Source organism: Cynoglossus semilaevis, chromosome 8 (assembly GCF_000523025.1).
Source record: "Cynoglossus semilaevis isolate Cse_v1.0 chromosome 8, Cse_v1.0, whole genome shotgun sequence".
NCBI lineage: Eukaryota > Metazoa > Chordata > Actinopteri > Pleuronectiformes > Cynoglossidae > Cynoglossus > Cynoglossus semilaevis.
The window spans coordinates 18,984,321-19,007,805 of NC_024314.1; the positions used below are offsets into that span (position 1 = coordinate 18,984,321).

At 39.1% G+C, this 23,485-nt stretch overlaps 2 protein-coding genes and 1 long non-coding RNA gene across 6 annotated transcripts; 2 read left to right on the forward strand and 1 right to left on the reverse strand.

The window, feature by feature from the left end:
* Positions 1–3,107: 3,107 nt before the first annotated feature.
* Positions 3,108–16,949, reverse strand: LOC112487311 (uncharacterized). Of its 2 annotated transcripts, none has more exons than XR_003050291.1 (6): positions 16,812–16,949; positions 11,973–12,146; positions 9,802–9,888; positions 6,952–7,113; positions 3,275–3,586; positions 3,108–3,198 (listed from the first exon to the last, which is right to left on the reverse strand). It is a non-coding gene; the product is annotated as an uncharacterized LOC112487311 (long non-coding RNA). The 2 variants fall into 2 exon arrangements; XR_003050290.1 differs by lacking the exon at positions 16,812–16,949 and adding an exon at positions 14,915–15,691.
* On the forward strand, positions 3,197–14,116 carry LOC103382662 (sortilin). Its single transcript, XM_025057505.1, has 20 exons — positions 3,197–3,607; positions 4,643–4,705; positions 4,812–4,888; positions 4,979–5,075; positions 5,605–5,772; positions 5,869–5,942; positions 6,858–6,904; positions 6,994–7,130; positions 7,224–7,307; positions 7,664–7,724; positions 9,818–9,970; positions 10,295–10,392; positions 10,530–10,629; positions 10,913–11,281; positions 12,033–12,225; positions 12,765–12,881; positions 12,967–13,111; positions 13,192–13,298; positions 13,521–13,632; positions 13,763–14,116. Exons 1-20 carry the CDS (start codon positions 3,236–3,238, stop codon positions 13,775–13,777), a joined length of 2,589 nt encoding a protein of 862 aa, XP_024913273.1. The 5' UTR covers positions 3,197–3,235; the 3' UTR covers positions 13,778–14,116.
* fam3c (FAM3 metabolism regulating signaling molecule C) lies at positions 14,834–19,062 on the forward strand. Of its 3 annotated transcripts, none has more exons than XM_008315519.3 (10): positions 14,835–14,940; positions 15,698–15,751; positions 15,837–15,941; positions 16,564–16,590; positions 16,915–17,038; positions 17,495–17,553; positions 17,729–17,779; positions 17,862–17,946; positions 18,035–18,161; positions 18,281–19,062. In XM_008315519.3, exons 2-10 carry the CDS (start codon positions 15,736–15,738, stop codon positions 18,368–18,370), a joined length of 684 nt encoding a protein of 227 aa, XP_008313741.1. In that variant the 5' UTR covers positions 14,835–14,940; positions 15,698–15,735; the 3' UTR covers positions 18,371–19,062. The 3 variants fall into 3 exon arrangements, with proteins under 3 accessions (XP_024913274.1, XP_008313741.1, XP_016890222.1); XM_017034733.2 differs by having other exon boundaries at positions 14,872–14,969; XM_025057506.1 differs by lacking the exon at positions 16,564–16,590 and having other exon boundaries at positions 14,834–14,940.
* The last annotated feature ends 4,423 nt before the right edge of the window (positions 19,063–23,485 follow it).

Genomic DNA, 23,485 nt, shown 5'->3' on the forward strand with positions numbered 1-23,485 from the left:
TTATTAGCTACTCTGTTATACTGCAAATATCTTTCAAAAATATTAACACACCGATAATGTTTTGAAGACACGGTCAGAGTTTATATCTGAACTTGGAATACTGCTGTAAGTTTTTTCTATTTTCAAAGGCTTTTTGTCTTATTAAGTGTCCAAAATCGCCTAGAAATGGAAGTTTATGGCCATGAGATCGTGTTACTGTGTTCAACTTGTGCAATAACTAACTTTAAAAACGAAGTTTTTATTATTTTATTAAAAAATAAAGTTGGTGTGACCATAAAGAACAACATCGATGGAAAAATCGATTAAAAACAACTATGTGAATACTATATCACAGTAGAACACTAAACCATGTATTTTATATTAGTAATAATTAGGAGACTGCGGTGTTTGTTTTGGTCAGTCGCCACATGGGTTGAGTCATTTTGGCTGCTTGTTTTCTCTCGCGAGATTTGGCAACACCGCCGCTTGCGACAGGGGAGGTCGATGACAAAAGGAGATGACGAGAAGACAGAGAGAACAGTGGAAGGAGCGCAGATGAAGATACAGACCTCTGTGGCAAACTTCTACATCGCCCGAGACCAAAGAACCTTAACATTACCTCCTTTCGTCGACAGTTTTGGTTTGAAATCGCTTCAGGCAAAGAACCGACGTATCGAGAACCACATGTGGAAGCCAAGTCTGTGGTAGGTATTCGAGACGATGTCAAGACGTTTTAGTGGGGGGGGAAAGGTAAAACAAGGTTTTTGTTCTTTCTCTGTCACTTTCTTCCAGAGTTTTCTCTTTACTGTAAACACTTTACGGTAAACACTTTCTCCTCTGTTCATGTCGTTTTCCCCCTAGTCTCTTACCACTAACACGTGTTTTCACTTTGCTAAAATGTTGTTTAACATCCAAAGAGGTTTTCAATCCCAGGTTTTTGTTCTTTATTTACTTTAAGAGGTCAACATTGTAATTGGTTTGATTTAAGAACATTAGCTCATCCATCGTGGCAACAATAAAAGTAACTTAATAAAAACAGACAAAAGTGGCAAAAGTTCTAGGTCCTACAAGTCAACCGTTTGACACATGAATGAAATGAAGACAAGTCTGGCAACTGGAGCTGCATATTATTAATAATCTCACGATTCTATTATATTCGATAGATTATAAATGACCAAATAACCCTTCAACAATTGATGTGGCACTACTGGTCCATGTCACTGGACAACTAGTCCATGTTACAAATACAGTTGGGGAGTTCTGCAGTAAAGCATCTAGAAAACATTACACTACCAACTCTGTCTGGTTTCAGGGACTATTTTTGCCTCTCCTTCTAATCTTCTGAATCGTTCTTATGGAGCCCTTCCTGGGGCTGGGAGTATTGGCTATGCGTCATAGACCGTAAAAATTTCCCTAATTATTTAGAAGTGTTGAGAAATGTGAATACAAAAGCCTAAATGTCAGGAATGTCAACACTTCCTTCTCTGACTGTCATGAAAAGAGAATTCACTAAGTCTTTTTTTTTTTTTTTTTTTTTGCCCTGCAGCGCCATCCTCATCTTGACTGGAGTCCTGATGTCAGCCTTCCTGAAGTGGTACCTAATTGGAGCAGCCGTGGGGTTTTTCACTGTTCTTTTCAGAGTTGTGAACTCTGTCGGCGGTCAGATGTACATCCAAAACCAACAGTACTACACACTGAGCCATCAGACAAACAGAGAACTTCTATCACAAAACCAGCCCAGACGATCTCGCGTGACCAGAGGATTCGGTTCATAACGGAGAGGATTTCTGTCTCTTGGGGAAATGTCTGCTGAGCGGACATGTTGGACGCTGGTACTATTGATCGAGGAGCATTTTGTTCTGAATCAATGTTTGTAAATTGTTGAACATGTTGTGCACTGTGTTTGTTTGTGTGACTCCTTTTTGCGTCGTCAGCTCTAATGACCAACTTAAAACCACTACTGAACAACAATTTGCACTAAATGTGAAATGTTCCACTTGTGTTGTATGACAAAAATAAACTGAAATGAAGCGTTGAAATGATCACTGCAGTTTTTCCATGTAAAGGAGTCTCTTGCTCATGAACTACCCACGCTTCACATATTGAGTAACTGAGCAGCTGAACACAAACTAATGCATGTGTCAAAGGTTCATGTCTTCGAGGCTAATCAAAGACTTCGTGAACAAGTAAGAACTTGGTTACACAGCCTGCAGCGAAAGCTTAAGTCTGACTCTGCTTTAAAATGCCTCTGTTGGAAGCACACAGTAGTTCAGACACGTTATCATTATAATTGTTGGTACTAATTCCATAGCAATGAGTCTGTCAAACTACTAAGATAAAGACGAAACACAAAAAGACCAAGCAAGGTGAGTAGGTCTGGGCGAAGGTGATGGTCTGACATGGATGAAATAAGGAAAAATGTTTTCATTTAGTCAATGCCAGAAATAACGAATTAATGGCAGATAATTAGTTTAGGAGCTCAATATCTAACACCAAGTACAGTATCCTGTAATTAAAATGGGAATTTAATTTTAAAAGTGGTTCATGGGGTCATATACTATATGCTGTTACACCCCTGAAGCAACAAGCTAGCTTATGTATATACGTATATAAACCCTTAAGAATAGAGTAAGAATAAAAAATATTGTGGAGACAAGCCTAAAGTTTCACTGAAATTATGTCATTTAAATATATGGTGATGATACATTTATTGGTTAATTTGATTCTTTAGATTTTGCTGTATTTTTCCATGGTTATAGAGCCTTGTACTATATATATATATATAATATATGTGAAAATATATATGAAAAATTATAATACTGTAATATATATATATATATATATATTACAGTATTATAATTTTTCATTATAATCGATCTAATACATAAGTTAAATACTTAGAGAGAATATTGTTCTATACCTTTTTATTATTTTTTTTTTTAAACTTCAACTTGAACTGTTTTAATTTAATTGATAACCCTACATAAACTAATATGTATTATATATAGCTATAATAGTATGAATAAGAAAATTAATATGAAAAAAATATTTTTTTAACGTTTTTTTTGTGTTCGCCATTGTGTCAAATATGAAAGTTAATCAATGTAAACAAAAACCTATTCTTTGGNGTGTTGGTGGCCACCAGGTGCTCTTCCCTCAGGTCCCAGTCTGTCAGCGTCGTCCCAGCGGCTCAGGTCACTCCGATGCGGGCACAAACACCTGCTGGCAGAGGACGCACCTCGGTCAGCACTTTCGTATGTTAATGACCCGTGAAAACCGTTTCCACCAGCTTTACCTGACTGGAGCAGAAGTCAGTCAGAGTCTCCTCACATCTCACACAGTGACAGGAATCTTGTTTTGTCCCTCATCGGATATGGTCTGGACACTCCTGCTTCTCTTTTGCGGGCTGTCCGTGTGTCTTGCGTCGGACCGGACCGTGACATTCCACCGGACCAGGCGGGATGTGAACCAGAACCTGCGCCAGGAGCTCGCACGGAGCCGGAGGGAGAGCAGCGCTCCATCAGTGTCATCGTCATCATTCAGGCTTTCTCACGGTCCTCCTTTCACCTCCTGTCCACTCCCTCTCTCTCCAGCCGAACACAGAGTTCTGGACGACAACACACATGAGGTAACGCTGTGTGTGTATATATTTGTGTGTGTGGTTTGTCAAGAAAAGGCAGGTTCAATGTCCACAAAACGTCTATAGTCACTTAATGTTTTCAATCTTCCAGTCCTGGGTTTGAACTTATTTGTTCGGACTAATTCTAGAGGAATGATTTCCCAACATTCCCACCTGAAGAGTGATTTTCCAACATCAACATCCAACCATACATTTTAAGGCCCGTTACTATGGTTGTATGGCCACGTCCCCACTGGGTGAGAAGGTATTTAGTTTGGTCTTAGGTCAATGGTCAATTAGAATTTGAGTCCGATTAGCGCAGGGGTCACTTAACTTTTAGAAACTGAGAGCTACTTCAAGGCCACTTAGTAATTACAGAGAGCTACTTGTTTAATACAGACTTTCTGATCAATGAAATACTAACCATTTTTGACCCTCTAGTTTTATTTGTAGAACATAGCCTGCGGGCACCTTAGGTAGTCCATGGGGGCTACCAGGTGCCCCCGGGCACCACGTTGGTGACCCCTGGATTAGCGTTAGATTACAGATTAAGATTAGCTTTTTAACTAAATAAAAAAAAAAATAGCACGATTAGCATAATCCAGCGTTAGCAGAATTTTTTTTTTTTTTTAAATAGCGCAATTAGCATAATCCAGCGTTAGCAGAATTTTAACCAAAAAACTTTGAATAACAGTAAGGATGATCCAGAATAAGATGAAATGTTACAATAAATAGGAAAAGGACGGTTTTCTTTCATTCATTCTTTCAGGATTACAGGCCCAGTTCAACTGTCCAATGGCCCACAAAGGGCTAGGCATATTCCTGCTCACGTAAGAAAAAACAATGACGTGGCCCGTATTTTTAACAGTTAATTACAGGACATTTAGTGGCCCACACATGGTCTTCAATCCAACAGGAAGTAGTGAGAACCTTTGCTAACGGACCTGTCAACAAAGACTTCGCAGAAAGACAGCGGCGCAAAGAGAATCTTCTTCATTAAATCGTATTGGTTGATGCCGTTTTTCTCTGCTCTCGTTCCCCCAGACTGGGTTTAATGGTGACGACGGCTCCCATGTCATTCTCACCTGGGTGGGCGACGGAACCGGAGTGAGTATATTTGTACTGCTCAGAGAACTGCAAAGTACCTAGAACAGTTCACTGTTTGTGTGTTCTCCAGATTTAACGTTGATGAAATGTAGCTAACTTTTTCCAGGTGGTTCTGGTTCTGTCTACAATCAGCGCTCCTCTCGACACCTTCCTGGATGGAGGCTCCTCACGGCTCTACAGGAGGTGAGTTTGTGTATGAAAAGAAAACATCACAGCGGCAGCTCCGTCACATGCACGGGAAAGGAGAAATGGCTGGATTTCCTCTTTTCACAGCACGGATTATGGAAAATCTTTCCACGACATTTCCAGTCGGATCAACAACACTTTCATAAAGGAGGAGTTTGGAGTGAGCGTTGGTCCTGGGAGCTCAGTGAGTCGACATTTACTTCACCTTGGCCATGATGTAAAATGTCAGGGAAGTTCGTGTGTGTGTGTGTGTGAGAGATATTGTGTGTGTCACCTAAAATGGAGAAGTCTTGCCTTTGTTTTCCTTTGAACCAGGCTTGCCTAAGAGCAAATAAGGGGAAATATTGAGTTGTTGGTTTTGCAATGCATCATGGGAACATTTTAAAGTCAGATTTCTGTGATTTTCAAAACCTCTCTTTCGTCACTATTATGTTGCTAAACGATAGCTAACTGAACTAGCTACCACATCAGGTATTAGGATCACTAAAATTAGCCCGAAATTCTTGAAAGCCACATGAAAAGAGTTTGGCCAAAATTGCTTAAAGTTAAAAAAAACAGAAATTGTAATATTAGCTAAAAGTTGTGTCGAAAATATTCAGTCGTACTTAGTCGTAGTAAAGCAGGTTCACTTTCTGGTCAGCTTCGATGTTGACGATGTAATTGTTTATTTGAAGGTAATAAAATATTAACCTTTTTAAATTTTCTTTTTACAGGTGATACTGACTGCTGACGTGCCGGTGGTGGACAACCCAGGAGGAATTATCTTCGCCTCCACGGACGCAGGAGCAACCTTCAAGTTCACCCAGCTGCCCTTCCATTTGGTTCAGCCAATCACATACCACCCTGTCAACCACGACTACCTGGTGGCCCTCAGCATCGACGTGAGTCACACACACGGCTAAACACACACTCACCGCACATCAAACACACACCTCGGAGCAAAAGCAAACAGCACTCTGTTTCCTCCTCACACGCAGGGCAGTCTGTGGCTCTCTCTGGACTCCGGGGCCAAATGGACAAAAGTCCATGATGGAGTGCATTCTTTCTCATGGTGAGAACAAACAGGAAACTCAAAAGTCACATCACACTCACTCGCTGTTGCTGCACCTCTCTAGCTTATTTGCTAGAATATTGAAATACACAGCTGCAAGAGACATTTATAAATAAAACAAATCCTAAATTTTCAGAGTGTTTTTCTGTGGTGTACGCAGAGTCTAATTTTAAAAATGTACAACCAGGCTTCCTGGTTAGATGCCTCAGCTAAAGCAAGAATTCTGGGGAATTCCAAAGAATGTCCAAAACACAAGTTAAATGATAACTAAAACAGGAAACAGGAAATAGCAGAAACAAAAAGTGCTAAAGTTAAGAGAGGTAAATATTCTACTAAAGTTTTGCAAAAAGAAGCTCAAAGTACGGCACAAAAAAAATCTAGGAGTTGCCAAAACAATAGTAAATATAAACAAATATTACCACAGAAATATGATCAAGTTGGAATAAAAATACAAATAAAAAGCAACGACTAAGTTGTTTTTACACTAAGACTCAACCTGAAAGTGACAAACATTGGAGGTAAATATTGTGATAAATAGCAAACATTCTGGGCAATGGATAAATGTATTTATATATTTTATAATATATACTTAAAGTATATAATTGGGGAAACACAGTGTGTTTAAATGGTGTCAGTTTACACACCTCTCTGTCATGAAGGGTATGTGGTTTTTAATTTTTTTTTAATTTTAGCTGGTATGTCAAAAACAGATGTTCTGGACCCAAAGGTTAAAACTAAAGTTACCTCCCTGAACCACCCCCCCCCCCCCCCCGCCCCCCAAAAAAAGAAAAAAGAAAATTCAAATTGTTCAAAAATGGCTAAATGTTCATCAAGGAATGTCAAGAACATAAAAACAATGTGTAATAAATATTACAAGAATTGAATAAATTATTGAATTCTTCTTCTTTCCACTAGGGGAGCTGGTGTCAACTTGTTCTTCAGCTACAGTCGAGTAGACGCAGGTGAGAAGTGACCGAATCACGTCCAAATGATAACAACAAGTTTTTACCTTTCAGGTCATTCCTGGTGTAAAGTCTTTGTGTCTTTTCAGTGGATGCAGAAGAGAGAGGAGACCTGGTCCTGAAGACAACTAAAGACCTGGGAAGATCCTTCACCATCATCCACGAGGACATCTTCAGCTTCGGCTACATCGGAGCTTTTCTCTTCTTCTCTGTCATGGAAGATCCGGTAACAACAAAGTTAAATGACATTTTCAAGCGTCATTAACCATTTTTTAAAAAAATGTATTCTCATAAATGTATGGTTTGTTTGAACTCCCAGAGATCTCCTCGTGTCATGTACTTCTCCTCAGACCAAGGAGACACCTTCAGCCGAGCTCTGCTGCCTTCAGCCTCCACAGAGCAGGTGGGAGAATATTCACGTTTTTTTTCTGTGTGATTCTATGGAGATGCTTATGTTGAGAGAACATTTAGTTTTTACCCAAACACACATTTAAATGCCACATTATAGGGACTTTGGTTTGGTTTATAAATGAGGAACAGAAAGTGTTAACCTAATCTCACCGCTAACCCAGCTCTTCCACAAATATAACCATACCGGAAGACACAACACACACACACACACACACAACACACACAACACGTGTGTTACTGAACCTATACCATAGGTGATGAAGAGTAATTTAGTCGTTACTATGACGTGTGTTTTTTATCTATCTATAATCCCTGTGTGTGTGTGTGTGTGTGTGTGTGTAAATGTAGTTCTATTCTATCCTTGATGGAGATGAGGACATGCTCTTCATGCACGTGGACAACCCAGGAGGTAACAGCCTTCACACACACACACACGCTCACACACCTATGTGTCTCCAGGTTGATTCAAATCTCAAAGTAAGGGCTGATAAGAATCGGCAACATTCATTTTTGCAAAAATAGTTGAAAATGCGGTAGAGGGCGCTACAAGCACCATTAACATCCCAGCTCTTGAGGTACTTTCCATCTGTCCATTATCTACCACCTATCTCTTTGCGGGATCGTGTGTGTGTGAGGGGGGGGGGGGGGGGGGGGGGGGGTGCTACCTACATCCTCCGAACCGAGCATCTTCAACTTCAGACTCAACTCGACTCGACCAGAACTTGTTCTACGACTCAGTCTGTGACGTTAAACCACGTGGCCCGGTCGTAGACTCGACCCTAACCCAGTCTCCTCGTGACCTCGTATGAACTAAACCAAACGTCGCGTGTTAATCCCTTAATCTAATCTGCGTTTTCACCTTCAAATCCTCCTTAAAACTGTGACAAGAGCCCTTAAATTGAAGATCCAGGATTTGTTCTCTAATCGGACGACCTGCGCTAAAACATCAACAACAAGGCCGGACATGTTCATTAATGCACACACGACCACACGCCTGCATACGATTGGTACCTTGAAGAAACTAGTTGACACGTACATGTTGAGAGCTGTTATTTAACGGAAGTTCCAGCTCACCCTCTCTCTCTCTCTCCCTCTCTCTCTCTCGCCCTCTTTTGTTGTAATGGAAAAGCACAACGGTAAAAAAAACAGACTGGTTTCACAAGTTCCTGCTGTTGCTGACAAATCATTCCATCAAACTCGGTGTGTTTGTGCCTGGACGTCTGACTGAGAGGGCCTTTGTTCCCGGTCTCTCCAAGTCACTCACCCTGTCCTTATGTCGCTTTATGTTTGTCCCTCCTTATTTTTTGACACAGACCAGAGACGTTTGTGCCGTATAGATAAACAGAGGTAGTATCGGGGCGGGATCTTTTGTCGGGCTGAAAGGAGGGAGATTTAGGTTACACTGCAAAGCTGATAAATATGCTGTAACAAAGGCGCACACACACACACATTTGCATCAGATAGACACAATGGAAACGTAAACCCCGTCCTTCACCTTCCTCAGGTGAGCGAGTCCTTTATGCGGTACGACCGTGCATGTGTCTGAGCTTCACACAGCTGAAATTATGATTGATGGTGACAGCTCGACGTGGTGCTGATGCAGAAAAGTCGGCGTCAGCATGACACCGACTGCCACACAAACAGGTGTAAATATTATGCTTAGTTATGGCAAGTTGTAGGGAGTCGCCACCAAAACCAATTTCAGATAATTTCATATATTATCATATAACTGAAACCTCTTTCAAAACCTTCTTTCCTGCACCCAACGTCACGATAACTGAAACCTTCTTTCCTGCACCCAACGTCACTACATTTTTTTTTTTCATTTCAAATGTGAGTTAACGCTTCAGAGGAGATCAAAAAATGTTCACTTTCGATTCCAAATAACAGAAATGTATAAGTGGGAAACCACATCCTGTTTGCATCAGAATGTGTTGAGGTTTGTTGTCATTTTCTGAAAGCTTATGTTGGAGAAGATTTACAACAGACGCAGAAACACTTTCTTCAGATTCTCAGCTTTCGGTTGAAATAGCCAGAAATTAGCAAAGTATTGTTAGGTAAAAGAGGAAATAATGATTAGTAATTTAAAAGAAAAACTGCACGGTTTATAGAGGAGATAAAACACCAAAAATTTGTAAAAATACAATAGATGATATCTATGTAAATATTAGCTTAACTTTAAACATAGCAACAACTGAAAATGTACTTCTATTGGCCAGCTACAAGCTGTCATAAAAAAATAAACAGAATAACAACTTAAGTTAGCTGCAAATAGTTAAGTAGAACTATTGTAAAAAATAGTCCAGAGATAGCCGAGTTATCCAAATCACTATCAGATTAGAGATAACTAAATAGTTAATAGTTAGCCAAATGACGCTAATCTCAGAAGGTATCTCACATGTTCCTAAAATTGGTCACAATGAGCTAAAGTTTTCAACTCATAAAACGAATCCTAGCCCAATAATTTTGTAAAAAGTCATACGTACATCTTCTTAACTACAGATACCTTCTTCGGAACCATGTACACGTCTGATGACCGTGGAATCTTGTTCTCCAAGTCTCTGGAGCGCCACCTGTTTGACGGGCATAGAAAGAGCGATTTCAGAAACATCACATCACTCAGAGGGGTTTACCTGACAAATAAACTAGATGAGGGTAAGTTCGTATATATTCCCACACACATCTGTAAAAGGTGTATTCATTTGTTTTTTTCAGTTTTTAAATTTAGCATTTTTTAAAACTACAATGGCTAATATTCAGCTTTTTTTTCTGAATGACTTCTAGCTGTCTTTTCTTACAATGTTGACAGATCTGTTATTTGTTACATCCATTTGTTAAAGTCTTGGAATTATTATCAGTTTTTAAGCTTTCCTTTTGTACAATTTGAGCTACATGCTAGATAAACCTAGGGTGTTTTTTCATTTTTTATTTTGAGTTCTCTAATGTTCTCTAATGTTCTCTGCTTTGTTCTCCTCTCAGATGGTCGAATACGATCTGTCATTTCTTTTAACAGAGGAGGGAAGTGGCGGCAGCTTAAAAAACCTGAGAACGTGGACTGCAGCGAACAAACAAAACGTGTAAGTTGGCGCACATTTATCCATATCGCACTTTTTCCAGGGCATTTTTTTTCTATAAGGAAAGGAAAAGGAAAAGGAAAAAAAAAAGAAAAGGAATATATAAAAACATTTTTGCATTTGTGCGTCTTTGTCCTCAGTGCAACCTCCATGTTCATGGAGAACACAGTCGGAACAACAGGATAGTTCCCATGTTGGCTCTGTCAGACCCCACTGCTGTTGGTCTGGTCATTGCTCACGGTACGTTACTTGACAAAACCATTCTTTCCTGTCCTACAGACTATGGGGGGTCATGAATAGAACGACTGCAGTGACATCTAGTGGTGAATAGTGGCCTAAAACTAAAAGTGAAATAGTAGTAACTGAAATAATGCGTGTTAGTGCTTTAAATTTAATTGATAAGAATACTAGTAATAATAATAATAAATATTTTTTGTAGCATTAACTGATTAGACGTTAGTCGTCTAACTGCCTCGTTACTCATTAACTGAGTGAGGACCATACTCTTCCTCCTCCTTTACAGGCACAGTCGGTGACTCATTGTCGTCATCGCAGCATCCAGATGTGTTCGTTTCCTCAGACGGAGGTTACAACTGGAGGGCCACACTGAGGGGCCCTCACCACTACAGTATATTAAACTCTGGTGGCCTCATTGTGGCAGTGGAGGCGCAGCGTGAAGGACAAGTCAAGACCATCAAGTTCTCCACAGATGAAGGCCAATGCTGGAAACTGTATAATTTCACAGAGCAGCCGTTTTTCTTCGCTGGCCTGGCGTCTGAGCCGGGCACCAAGGCCATGAACGTCAGTGTGTGGGGTTTCCGGCCAGAGGAAGACGGGCAGCCCATGTGGGTAGCTGTTACCATCGACTTCCAGAGCCTCATCACTCGAGAGTGTGAGTTGCAGTGATTTACTCTGCAACGTTTCTATACGGAGCATGCTGCCACCCAGTGGTGGAAGTATAAATTTCACCACCACTTTTGAGCTTGTACCGACTTAAATAGTACACATATACATACTAATATATTTGTTATAACTGCAGTAAGCATAAAAGGTTACTTTGAGTTGGATAGATTTCCGTAAAGCATTTTTACACTTTCTATGTGTCATTTATCTTATTAAAACGGGGAATTAGGAAAATAGCATTTTTACACTTTCTATGTGTCTTATTAAAACGGGGAATTAGGAAAATGATTAGAAATGAAAGTCAGCAAAAACATATCGAACATTTTTAAAGTTACCTGGAAAACATGCAAATCATAAAGCTAAATATCAATTTACAATAGCAATACATACCAACCAACAATAACATTAGCTCAAATGTGGCTAAACATGTAGCACAGAAAGATGTCTCACTGTTTTATATAAAATAGCACAACATTATGGATTAAAAGGGTGAAACAAAATGCATAGACTAAACTAAACTGAATTTAGCTTTTAAAGAGCTTGAAGTTGGACAGAATAGCAAACTATTAGCTCAGAAGCTAACAGTAGTGCTCAGACAGATAAAACTTGTGACACATTTGCTTTAAAAAAAGGATAAAAAATGTTTTATATATATATATATATATATATTCTTTTTTTACCGTTTTTTATGAAGAAGTTGGAAGCTTGTGTTCTGACTGGTTTGCCATCTGGTTCATCAGGTGGTGACGAGGACTATGAGGAGTGGCTGGCCCATTCTACAGAGCAGGGAGACCCTGAGAGAAACGGCTGTGTCCTGGGTGTAAAGGAAACCTACAGGAGGCTAAAGAAACAATCTGTGTGCAGAAATGGGAAAAGTTTTGTGGTAACCAAGAAGCAAACCTCTTGCCTGTGTGTCAGAGATGATTACTTATGGTAAGTTCAATAAAAATCCCCCTATTATGGCCTAGCCTTTGGCTAACATTTGTTATTTAGCTTGTTTACGCCTGGTATTATCAACTATAGACATATTTTCCCTAATTTAGGAAAGATTTTAGCAAATGTTTAAATGATGTTTTGAGCCATTTGGTTCCAACTTTTGGTAATTTTTGTCTAATTTTTATCAACTTTCTTTTATTCGAACTTTTCCAACTAGCTTTGACAAATTATCTTTATGGACCGACTTCATCTTTTAACCACCATTTAAATATATTAGGATATTTAAGTTACATTTGTCCAAACGTCAGTAATCTTTTGGCCAGTTTTTAATCCTTATTGGAATGTTTTACAAAATATTACTGAATTTTCTTTTAGCGTTCTAGCTATTCCAGGCTAGTCACTGTTCTTACCAGCTCATTTATTTTGTTTTCTGCTTTTTCATCAAATATTTAACTATTTAACTAAATTACATTACTTTATGGCTCTTTGGGGGTATTTATGGGCAATATCTGGACATTTTTTGTGACACTTCACAGTGACTATGGCTACTATCGTCACCCGAACACTTCAGAGTGTATCAGGCAACCCGATGCTGCAAATAAAACGTTGGAGATCTGCTTGGAAGGTCAAGAGGATGAGCTACTGACTGCAGGGTAACAAACATCACACTGTTTAGTAAAGAGGTTTTTACTTAAGGACTATAAAAATCCCTCACAAGCTAACGCACCGTATCCATAGGTACCGTAAAGTGCCGAGTGATAAGTGTGAAGGCGGTTTCATGCCGCACATGGCAGTGCAGACAGTCATCAGGCCCTGTGGTGTCAAACCTACACCTAACTCTTCTGGTTGGTCCACACCCCCTGATATAGCCTTTGATACACCAGTAAGTATATATATATTTTAACCTCATCTGTTATAATTCATGTTCAAATTCTAAGTCACAGCTGTTGCCTATGTGTGCAGCGAGAGAGGTTGGTGCTGATGCTGGTGTGTGCAGGAGCAGGTGTCATTGTCCTGTTGGCGATTGTTTCTGCTTTTCTTGCTGTCAAACGTGTGGTTTATAAAGACAGGTAGGATAAACACACACACACACTCGCCCTCACACACACACACCAACTCCTTGTGTCTTTGTAGACATGAAGTACGTGTGCGTGCAATCATTATGTATACAGACACCTACATACCTTTCTTAATATGTTGTTTATATTCACGCACTCCAGTGTGTGTTTCATTGTGGCAATGCTCGTGCTGTTATATTTTATTTTTGGGGGGGTTTCTGGCTCCCTCTACAGGACACCAGTGTATCGCTTGTCCAAATTGCAGATACAGGAGGAAAATAACTGCGTTACTGACCTTGAAAGCGGCACTAGCAGCAATGGCAACTGTCAGCATGACTCAGACGATGTAAGCTTCATATTTCAGATTGGTGCTTTTTTTTTTTAAGGTCTATTTCGTTTCACTGTTTTGCATATTTCTACACTCAAAACTTAATCCTTGAATTATTTTTGCCATTACTTTGTTTATATGATGACAGGACCTTATTGGATGACAAATGGAATGTTCTGATGGTATAAATGGACCTGGTGTGCTGAGAAGAGACTGCCTTTTATCAAATGAATATGTATAATTTGGACTGGGTTGTTCTGTGTGCCACCTTCTGGGGATTCTATGTCAAAATCTATAAAAAAAAAAAAAAGTGAAGCACATTAATTTATTGAGCTTTTTCATTTCATTCAGTTTCTATGTGTAGTTGTTAATTTGTACAGTATTGTGTTTTGTATTTCACTAATTTTACACCGCATTTTTATGTTTAAATGCTGCATGTCAAAACACAAATGATGATTGTTACAATTTGCATTTGTGAGCAATAAATTGTTTCATATTTTAAGCGTAATATGTTTTTTTTTTTGGTACATTGAGGTTAATTGATACTTTGGAGCAGAGTTCGTATTTTTAGGCTTTGTAGAATTTGTAGTCCTTTATGTTTGCAAGTCATGAAAAATGTATTCAAAATAATGGGATTAGGTGTATGTTTAAGTGTGATTTGTATGGTTAAGTACAAAGCTAAAGAGGTAATCTATGACCCCACTGGGATGGGGTTGCTTTTTTTTAGCTTTTGTAAACTGTGTATGTTGTTACACTCACTAAAGATCTGGAAACAAAGCAAGTCCCCAGTGAATTGCCCTGTAGGACATACAGCAGTCTTTCTTAAGATCAATTCAGTCAATAACATTGTCGTAGGTAAACACAAGCGCTATAGTAAACCAACCAACAGTTACAAGGTAGTATGAAAACTAAAATGTTGAAGCCAACAAAAACGTTTCACACAAAAATACAAAGAAATAAAATATTTTTAGACGAAAAAAACCCCTAAAAAGATTAAAAAATAACCAAATGCTGATTAAATGTAGCATAAATTAAGACCTGTCACAGTCTGTTCCTTGCGCCTATAAGATATTAAATAAAGAATATTAAATACAGTGTTTATTAATATGAAACAACAAAAAACGCAAAACGCATAATACCGCTATGATCTGTGTTATTATTATTATTTTATTATTATTACCATCATTACCGTCGTTATTTTTGCACAGGCATATATGTGGCCACACTTCATCCAACAGCAGCACCGCTGTCATTTCACACCAACTGCAATAACAGTGTGAGTAAGCCAGACTCTCCCTACCTGTGGTTCCCGTCACAAATAAACAGGTACGCATACACTAGACATTCATCCAGCGGTGAGTTTTCTAAAGTCTATTTCTCCCTTTTAAATGTGAGTCAGCGTCACATAGTCATAACTCTGTAGGAAGTCTCTTTTTTTATCGGGCAGCGCAGACGAGGAAGTTCCACAGCGAGCGACTCAACTTAGCATTTTTAAACGTAGCTTCAGTGCTAACCACCAGTCACTAAAAACCTCTTATCAGAAACGGAACTCAGTTTGGGGGGAGGAATGGAACAAACAACATCTGTTAGAAGAAATAAAGTGTGCGTGTCTTTTGTCTACTGTTAGCAGTTGTCGTCAAGGAAAGTTAACGTCGCCCTGCTGCCGTTACTGCCGGACCCCTGTCTTCTTTTCAGTGACTAGCATACGCCGACAAAATATACCAAAAAAAACGCATGTCACGTAGACACAGCGGGGGGCAATGTGGCTGAGTCTCACTAGAAAGAAATGAAATAAGCAAAATGTCAGAAGAATAATATGGCCAATAAGGTACAAGGGTCAGTGATGACAAAAGGACAGAAAGACAAACAAAGGCGAGGGTGAAGAATAAACTACTTATTGTCCCATATATAATTAATACTTTTGCCAAAATGCTTTGTTTTGGTGATTCTTGTTTTGGTCAGCCGTTTTTGGGCTAATCTCATCTCTCCGTTACCCATCACATCAGTTTGATCAAACAGTCATAAGATATATTGTGGCAATAGCACAATTATCTTTTCATGTTTGTTCTATTTGTTCTTGCAGGTTATCAGTAGTAGGACAGGGAGTTTGGACACACTAAGATGGTCAGGACTGGCAGTAAGTTTATCTACGACTTACATTCTACATTCCATAAAATCTACATTTGTCTAATTTGTCTATTCTTGCACTGTTTTTATTCCAGGTATTTTGAAGTTTGCAGCGTTGTTCTCTGCATTCCTTCTGGCTGTATTTTTGACATTTCAGCTGCTAGAAATTAACATGGATTTAAAGCTGAGTAGCATGATGTGTGAGTGACACTTTTCACCTTTTTGGACACGCATAGCATAGAAATTGAATATATATTTATAAATGAATTTATAATTTCTCAACCTCATTAGTTTGCCTGTTAGTTGAACATCATATGCAACGTGATATAATTGTTTTAATAATCCACCAGGAAATAAATATATATATATATATGTATATATGTATATATATGTGTATATATATATGTATATACATGTCTATGTATATATATATGTATGTATATATATGTGTATATATATATACAGCAGTGAACTATGGTACCCAAACTTAGGCCGCAAAAAACTTTCACTTTTGCACCCGTTGGTCATGGGACTTCATAGGTTATCAGCTGAAGACACCAGAGACGGGTTGTAGCACACGTAAAACCACATTCCCACTAGTGGCCACAATCAGAATCACATGTGGGTCACCGTTAGGATGACGTGATATTATACCATGCGAAGCATAACACACAAAACGGTGTTGTCCCGTTGGTCTACAAATGTGTGTGTGCCTGTTATAGCTATTTGTGTATACACTTTGACCTTTTGAAGATATTTTGCAGGTCTTTATATACATATATATATTTATTTTTCTTTTGTGTGCGAATTTCTCCCCTACAGCAAAATCTCTGCCGGGGAACTCTCTTAGTAAGTAATGTCTATTATTTCCCCTTCCCCCATGTCTTAAAAGTTAGCAGCTGTCTCTCTTGCTATTTACCATCTTTGTTCCTCTTTTTTATTGTAATCTTGAAGCCAGATCACACATGTGCCACACCCTATTTATCTACACCAAACTGTGGAGCATAGCACTTGACATTTAGAAGATGAATAAATTCAGTTTAGAGCCACATGATTTTTACGACACTTACGTCTCAAGTTTGTGCTCCTTTCACTGAGCAGGCCTTTGTGTCGGTATGGTGTGAAGGTGGGTTTGCTCATGTTGTGACTGGAGTTCTTTTCATGAATCCACAGCAGAGAAGCCACTCAGGAACAAGTGTGGCCTGTCCAAGTCGTGTCCTGCTGCACACTTTGCCTTTAAAGTTGCGAGTGGAGCTGCCAGTGTGGTGGGGCCCAGAATGTGCCTGGAGGACAAAGTGTAAGTAGTGAGAGAATGACAAGTGTTTCAAACTCTACCACACAGGCAGTGTAATGAGCTGAAAAACATGTACAAAAAACCCAAAACATATGTATATATAAATATATAAGTATATATACACATTAGATGTGTGTATATGTATCTATTATATATGTATCTACTGTATGTATGTGTATATATAATCATATATGCCGTATTTTCCGGACTTTAAGTCGCACTTTGATATATAATCATATATACCGTATTTTCCGGACTTTAAGTCTCACTTTTTCATATCCTTTGGCTGGGTTTGCAATTTACACTCAGGTGCGACTTATATATTACAATATATAATTTCAGGTTTATGTTCACACTGACAGCCACTAAAGGGCACTGGTGTGATATTCCAGAGCAACTGATAGTCGGGAAAATACAGTAACTCAACAACATTGTCAAATGTATGTCTTATTGTCACAGATTAATGAGCAGTGTGAAGAACAACGTAGGGAGGGGCATCAACATCGCTCTTGTCAACGGTAACACACGTTAAAATAACACAACCTTGTGTAATATGACTGTAGATAAGAGTATTGTCATGGTGAGTCGCTGCTGACTTTTCACTGACATAAATAGACAAAGTTGGTTCATCTTTATTATTTCCTCTTTTTTGTCCTCCGTCATCATGTGATTTATTTTTAATCTTCAATAAAGGCAAAAATGGGCAAGTGGTGAGGACATCAAGTTTCGATATGTGGGCTGGAGGTAGGTAGATTAGTTTTCAATGTTTAAAACTGTTTATTAAACCCTTCAGTGCAGTGGTGGTAACTGTGTAACTTTCCCATAGACGTGGCACCTCTTATCAAATTCCTGCAGGAAATTGAGGAAGGTACAGTGGTGCTGATGGCCTCATTTGATGATCCAGCAACAAAGTGAGAATTGCAGAGGATTTGACTTGGGTTGTTCTGCATTTTATCAGTGTTTCCGGGTTAAATTGGAAGGTTTCCTTTTGTCCTGTAGGCTCAACGATGAAGCCAGGAAACTCATTTCTGATCTGGGTAGCTCGTATGTCAGTAAGTTGGGCTTCAGGGACAACTGGGTCTTTGTAGGAGGAAAAGGCATCAAAACCAAGAGTCCGTTTGAACAGGTGAGGAGTACCACCAGAGATAGAACAAAACTTTGTGTCCGGAAGTGAGAATCTATTCAATCATCAGACACACTCATGTTTAATAATGCTCCTCAGCTTTTTCCTCTTTACCTCCTCAGCATATAAAGAATGCCGCTGACACAAACAAATTCGACGGATGGCCTGAGGTGCTGGAGATGGAAGGCTGCATACCCCAAAGATCAGACTGAAGAACCCAAACTATCTCCTGCACCACCTCCGTCACATTATCCTCCTGACATTCCTGCCCTTTTCTTTTGACTACTTCTACAGAGCAGACATGAACTCTTGAAACGCACTGGGAGGAAACAGTCCAGACATTCTCCTGAGTTTGCATCCGGCCTGTGAGGGACGCAGCTGGAGATTTAGCTGGCTAGCTGACTGAAGGAGTTCTGAAGAACCTGCCAAATGGCTTTGTGCATCCTCGCATGCAAGCAATCTCTAAAGAATGTCCAGAACTTCTGTGCATGTCTGAAACAAGCATAGCACAATTTTTTTTTTTTTTGAAACCTCTTGCACTCGATTCTCTAGTTGGATACTTTTACACAGAGGAGGTGCTTATAATTGCAGCTAGAATGTAGAGTGGGATGTCTAGAAGGGATTTAAATTATTATCAAAGTAACTATTCAATATACAGTAGTGTGCAAACCTCCACTATATCATTCATAGTCCTGGGCCAGATTATCTGTCATTGTTTTTTGTTTTGTTGGGGGGGCATATTTTTTCTGATATTATAACCAAATGCACCAAATTCACTGTGAAATTTTGTAAATATGTTTAGGTTGAGGATCCCAGTTTCATAGATCCTCATTAATATGTATTGTAATAATAACTATGATAAAATAATTTCTTAAAATAAATGATTTTGTTAGTAACAAACAAATATGTGTGTTAAGCTTTTGCACCGGTGTGTTTTTTTGTCTTGTTGCAAATTCTAAAATAACTTTCTCATTTATATATTATCTGCATCCATTTTGCCGGCAGGTTCAACGCAGGAAACAGCAAATCTTTAGCGTGAACAGATACCCTAATCCTACATCTTTTTAAGTGGTTAATCCCACACACACCTAAAGGTAAAATCTAAAAACGTATACATTCTTATATTTTGCATCTGACATGTATGTCAATTATTTTTATCATATCTTACATTTTACACTATTTTTTGATACTATTTCACTGTTGGCTCAAGGGCAACGATTGTTTAACCTGCAACAAAAATGTTGTTATATGCAAATACAGTAAAAAAGAAACCTTAAATTCTTTACAAAAATGCCTGGGACCCTGCGGCACCATTTGTGTTTTTACCATATTTAGTAAAAAATTTAATTTTAATCATGTGTCCGTTTTTTCCTATTAGTCAGTGAATGCATCGTGTAGATCAAAGTTGTCGAAAACGTCTTAAACACGTTCAACATCTTCAGAGATTGGCAGCACATAACGTAATGTGTTGTAAGTTTCTTCCATTTTTGTACGAACACCAGCTATAACAACCATAATAATTCTAAGTACACACTAAGATAATACAAATGGGAAAATCTCCTTTTTGGAGCCCGAAACTGACGGACTGAATAATTTCACCATTTGCACTAATACATTTAGTTTAGAGGAAGTTTACTTTGGTGTATTAAATTGAACTTTGGAAAAGATACATACCTTGATGAGAGGAACGTCCATGAATAATTTCTCAGACCCTGTCTTATATATGTCGTTTACAGGCGATTTATTTATTTTTACAGTTTATGTTAAACGGAGATGGGTTAACTCCAAACAAACAGTTTCGTCACTCACCAGCTCTACATTGTCAATTAACGAGAGCTTCCGCCGCTTGTACAATTCGTCCAATCATCACAAGTCAATCTTTCCGCCCGCCCAAATCGTGGAAGAGGAAGTGGAAGTGACGTTTTTTGTTATTAGCCTCCATCTGGCTCCACATTGGGGGGAAAATACCTTAGGATCGTAAAGAAAACAATTTAAACCGAACTTCAACAGTGTTTGATGTTGAAAGTTTAACGCTACATTTTAAAAATATTTTAAAAGTCTATACGCTAAAAACCCAATCTAAAATTAGATATACATATATAAATCCTCATATTGAGCAGTAAGAACATAGCTCCAGTTGACCGACAGAGAGCGCCATTGTCTTATAATTACTAAGAAGGGGTATACTCTGTTGAAAGTGTTTTTACTATTATTATTTTTTTTTGGTACTTCTGTTGTATCTGTCTGTCTACCATGTTTATGTCCTTATAAATCAGATCCTCTTCATTAGAACCGGGTCTCAGGGTCCGACAAGCCTTGTTGGTCACAATGCCAGGGTTTATTTTAAGAGATAACAATGAAAACACGGACAGAAACTCGATGTGACTCTGTGAGAGGTCTGTTTGTTCACTGTGGCCTTCAGATTTTCCCTAAGCTTTTCTCATTTCCTGTAAGAAAAGACACAACACCACGGTGCTGCCTCCACACTGTTCTTTGGTTTGTTTATGTCAGGCAGGGCATGTGTTTGTTCAGTTGATGCCTTTAAAAGTATAGTGCCCATTGGTTAGCTCAGGCGTGGGCAAACATTTTGACTCGCGGGCCGAATCGTCCTAAAATTGAACGGGGGGGGGGGTTCAGGAGCAGATAGATGGAGCGTTCATGTGAAATAAAAAATGACATGTAAAAGTCATGCATAAAGGCTAAAATGCTTTTATCATTTTCTACACCATCTATTGGGGAAAAGTGGGTATTGCAGGGAAAAGGCAGAAGTATAATGATAATATAAACAAATTGGTTAGTTTTTTAAACTTTGGTGGCCGGATTAAAAAGTTGAACGGCCTTAGTTTGCCCATGCCTGGGTTAGCTGATGCTGAACAGAAGGCAAATATAATTGAGCTGAACATTTTGACAACAAATCTGTAAAAGTGAACTAAGAATTTTATGAAGATAAAACATCCAGTTAGTGCAGAGGAAGTTTAAAGATTCTTTTTTTTTTTTTTAAAGCTTCCACAGTTTGCTACAAGTACGCCTAAAGTCATGAAAAAATGGGGACTTAGAAGTCTGAGACTGGAATACCCTGGAAGGAAACTAAAACTGAAAACAAGGATTTCTTTCTGATTGGTTCCCAAAATAAATCTCTCTCTCAGACAAAGCTGGTCGCTCAGCTTTGCCATTCCCAGTTGCCTGGGCTTGGCCTTTGACCTCCACCCTTTAACCTTACTCTGACCAGCTCAGTGCCATGCTTCTATTTTGTTCCAAAACAAACGTCCGAAGAATGTTTTCTCCTCCACTTTACCTTAATTGTCTCACAGGAAAACAACTTTTGTTTGCGTTCTTTTTTTTTTTTGTCTTTCGTTATATGTTGGTTCCAGCCTTTACCAGAGCAACACATCCCTAACAACCCGGCTTCAGACCTGCACAGTGTACGCTGACATTTCTTACGCTAACATAAAATGAACTTCTTTCCTGTTTTTTCCCGTTTGTTTTTCATCCAGACTATGACATAGTCTGCAGCTGGTTCAGAGTACTTCACTTATGGCTTTGGTCATATACTGTGTGAAGTCTGTTACCACTCCCTTTATCTTTGTCTTATCTGATACTGGACCCCAAACGGTGGCTCCACCCTCTTGTTTACAACAGCTCAAGTCTTCTTTTTTTTTTCTGGTCCACAACTGTTTCTTTCAGTTCTGTACACTGGTCCCCCCCCCCCCTGGTTTAGCCTCTGACCTCAGTGCCCTAGCTTTCTGCTCCACCTCCAGTCTCAAAACAGCATTTGCGACACACACACACACACACACACACACACACACACAGCTGTGTTTACACTCCTTTCTTCTGTGGGAAATTCTTGCTGACTTCAGCACAGAGAGACAAAACACCGCGCTGGCCTCACAGACTGAATCCATTACTGATCACTTCATTCACACGATCAATACTTGCAGAGATGCTGCACACAAAACTCTAAATTAGATATCTTCAACAAGGGGGGGCCCTAGAGGTTCTGGCCAGGTACTGCATGCTGGAGGATGCATTAAAAAAAAATTGATCCAACTCATTATGTTTTTTTCCCAGTACAACTTAGCTATCAAGGTGCATTATTGCCACCTACTGGGCTGGAGTGTGTCCTTCAGTGGGATGAGTAAGCCTTAGTAAATAATAATGGTAGTGAATTTGTATTTGCAGGGTTCTGTCCATCATTTGGCTAAAAATGTTTTACTCTAATGCACACAAACGACCACAAAGACTGAGATGTTTTCCCTCTGCTGATCTAACAAAACAAAACCAATGAGTGAAAAACCTGAACCGACGCCGACCTTTTCACCCTCAGTAATGGCTCGTACTCAGTTACACTCCCGTTCCCTCAAGCCGTGACAGTGAAACAAAGGTTCTCATTCAGCAGTGTCACAGTGTCTGACTTTTTCTTAAGCAGAAGCTTGTGATCAGGCTATTACGGTAGATCTAATGATCTCCACGGTACAAACGTTTACAACCGACTGTGGGAGCAATCGCTTTGTTGACGCGACGGCTGAGTTAGGCCGCAATGGAGAAGACCCTTCTACGGCCTAGTATTTTTTAATATTTATGATTGTTATTTTTCATTTTCACAATGCCTTCTATCCGTTAAGTTAAAACGTTTCTGCTAACCATGGTTAAAAGGGAGAAGGGCCGATGTTTTAGTCAGTGACAATAATCTTTGATGATGTCATGGACTTTACAAAGATGCTAGTATTAACACACCTAGCAAGAGCAGCGAAATGCCAATTGTATTAACACACCTAGCACCTAGCAAGAGCAGCGAAATGCCAATCAAATGCCAATCAAATTCAAGTTTTAATATCTTGTTCCATGTCCATTAACATTCAATGCTGTAATTGTCTGGACTGGAATACTTTAATGTCCAGTTTTAGGTAATGTGTCGTGGGTTTGATTCCATGCTAATTCCATGTAGTGTATATGAAATATAAAATATGTGGTGTTATGTTAGTGCAAAAATGCTATACACCAAAGAGCAGAGCACGGTGGTTTCTATAACGCTAGTGTGTTACACTGATCGGACTACGGGAAATACAGTATATTTACCAGTATAAACGGTGAGTTCTCCATGTGTTCTGGAGCTTTAAACGTGCCAGCCTGTAATAGAGACATTCTTCTTCTTGGCTCCAAACACAGCCAAAGTTCACTGTGATGATATGGACTCTTTGAAGTGACATTCAAGCAGCTTAAAGTGAAGTAGTTAATTTTTTATTTTTTTTATTACCACATGCCGTAATTTTTTGTGTGGCGATGAAATAAAAAGGGCCGAGCGATATCGCAAATGCACGAGGTGG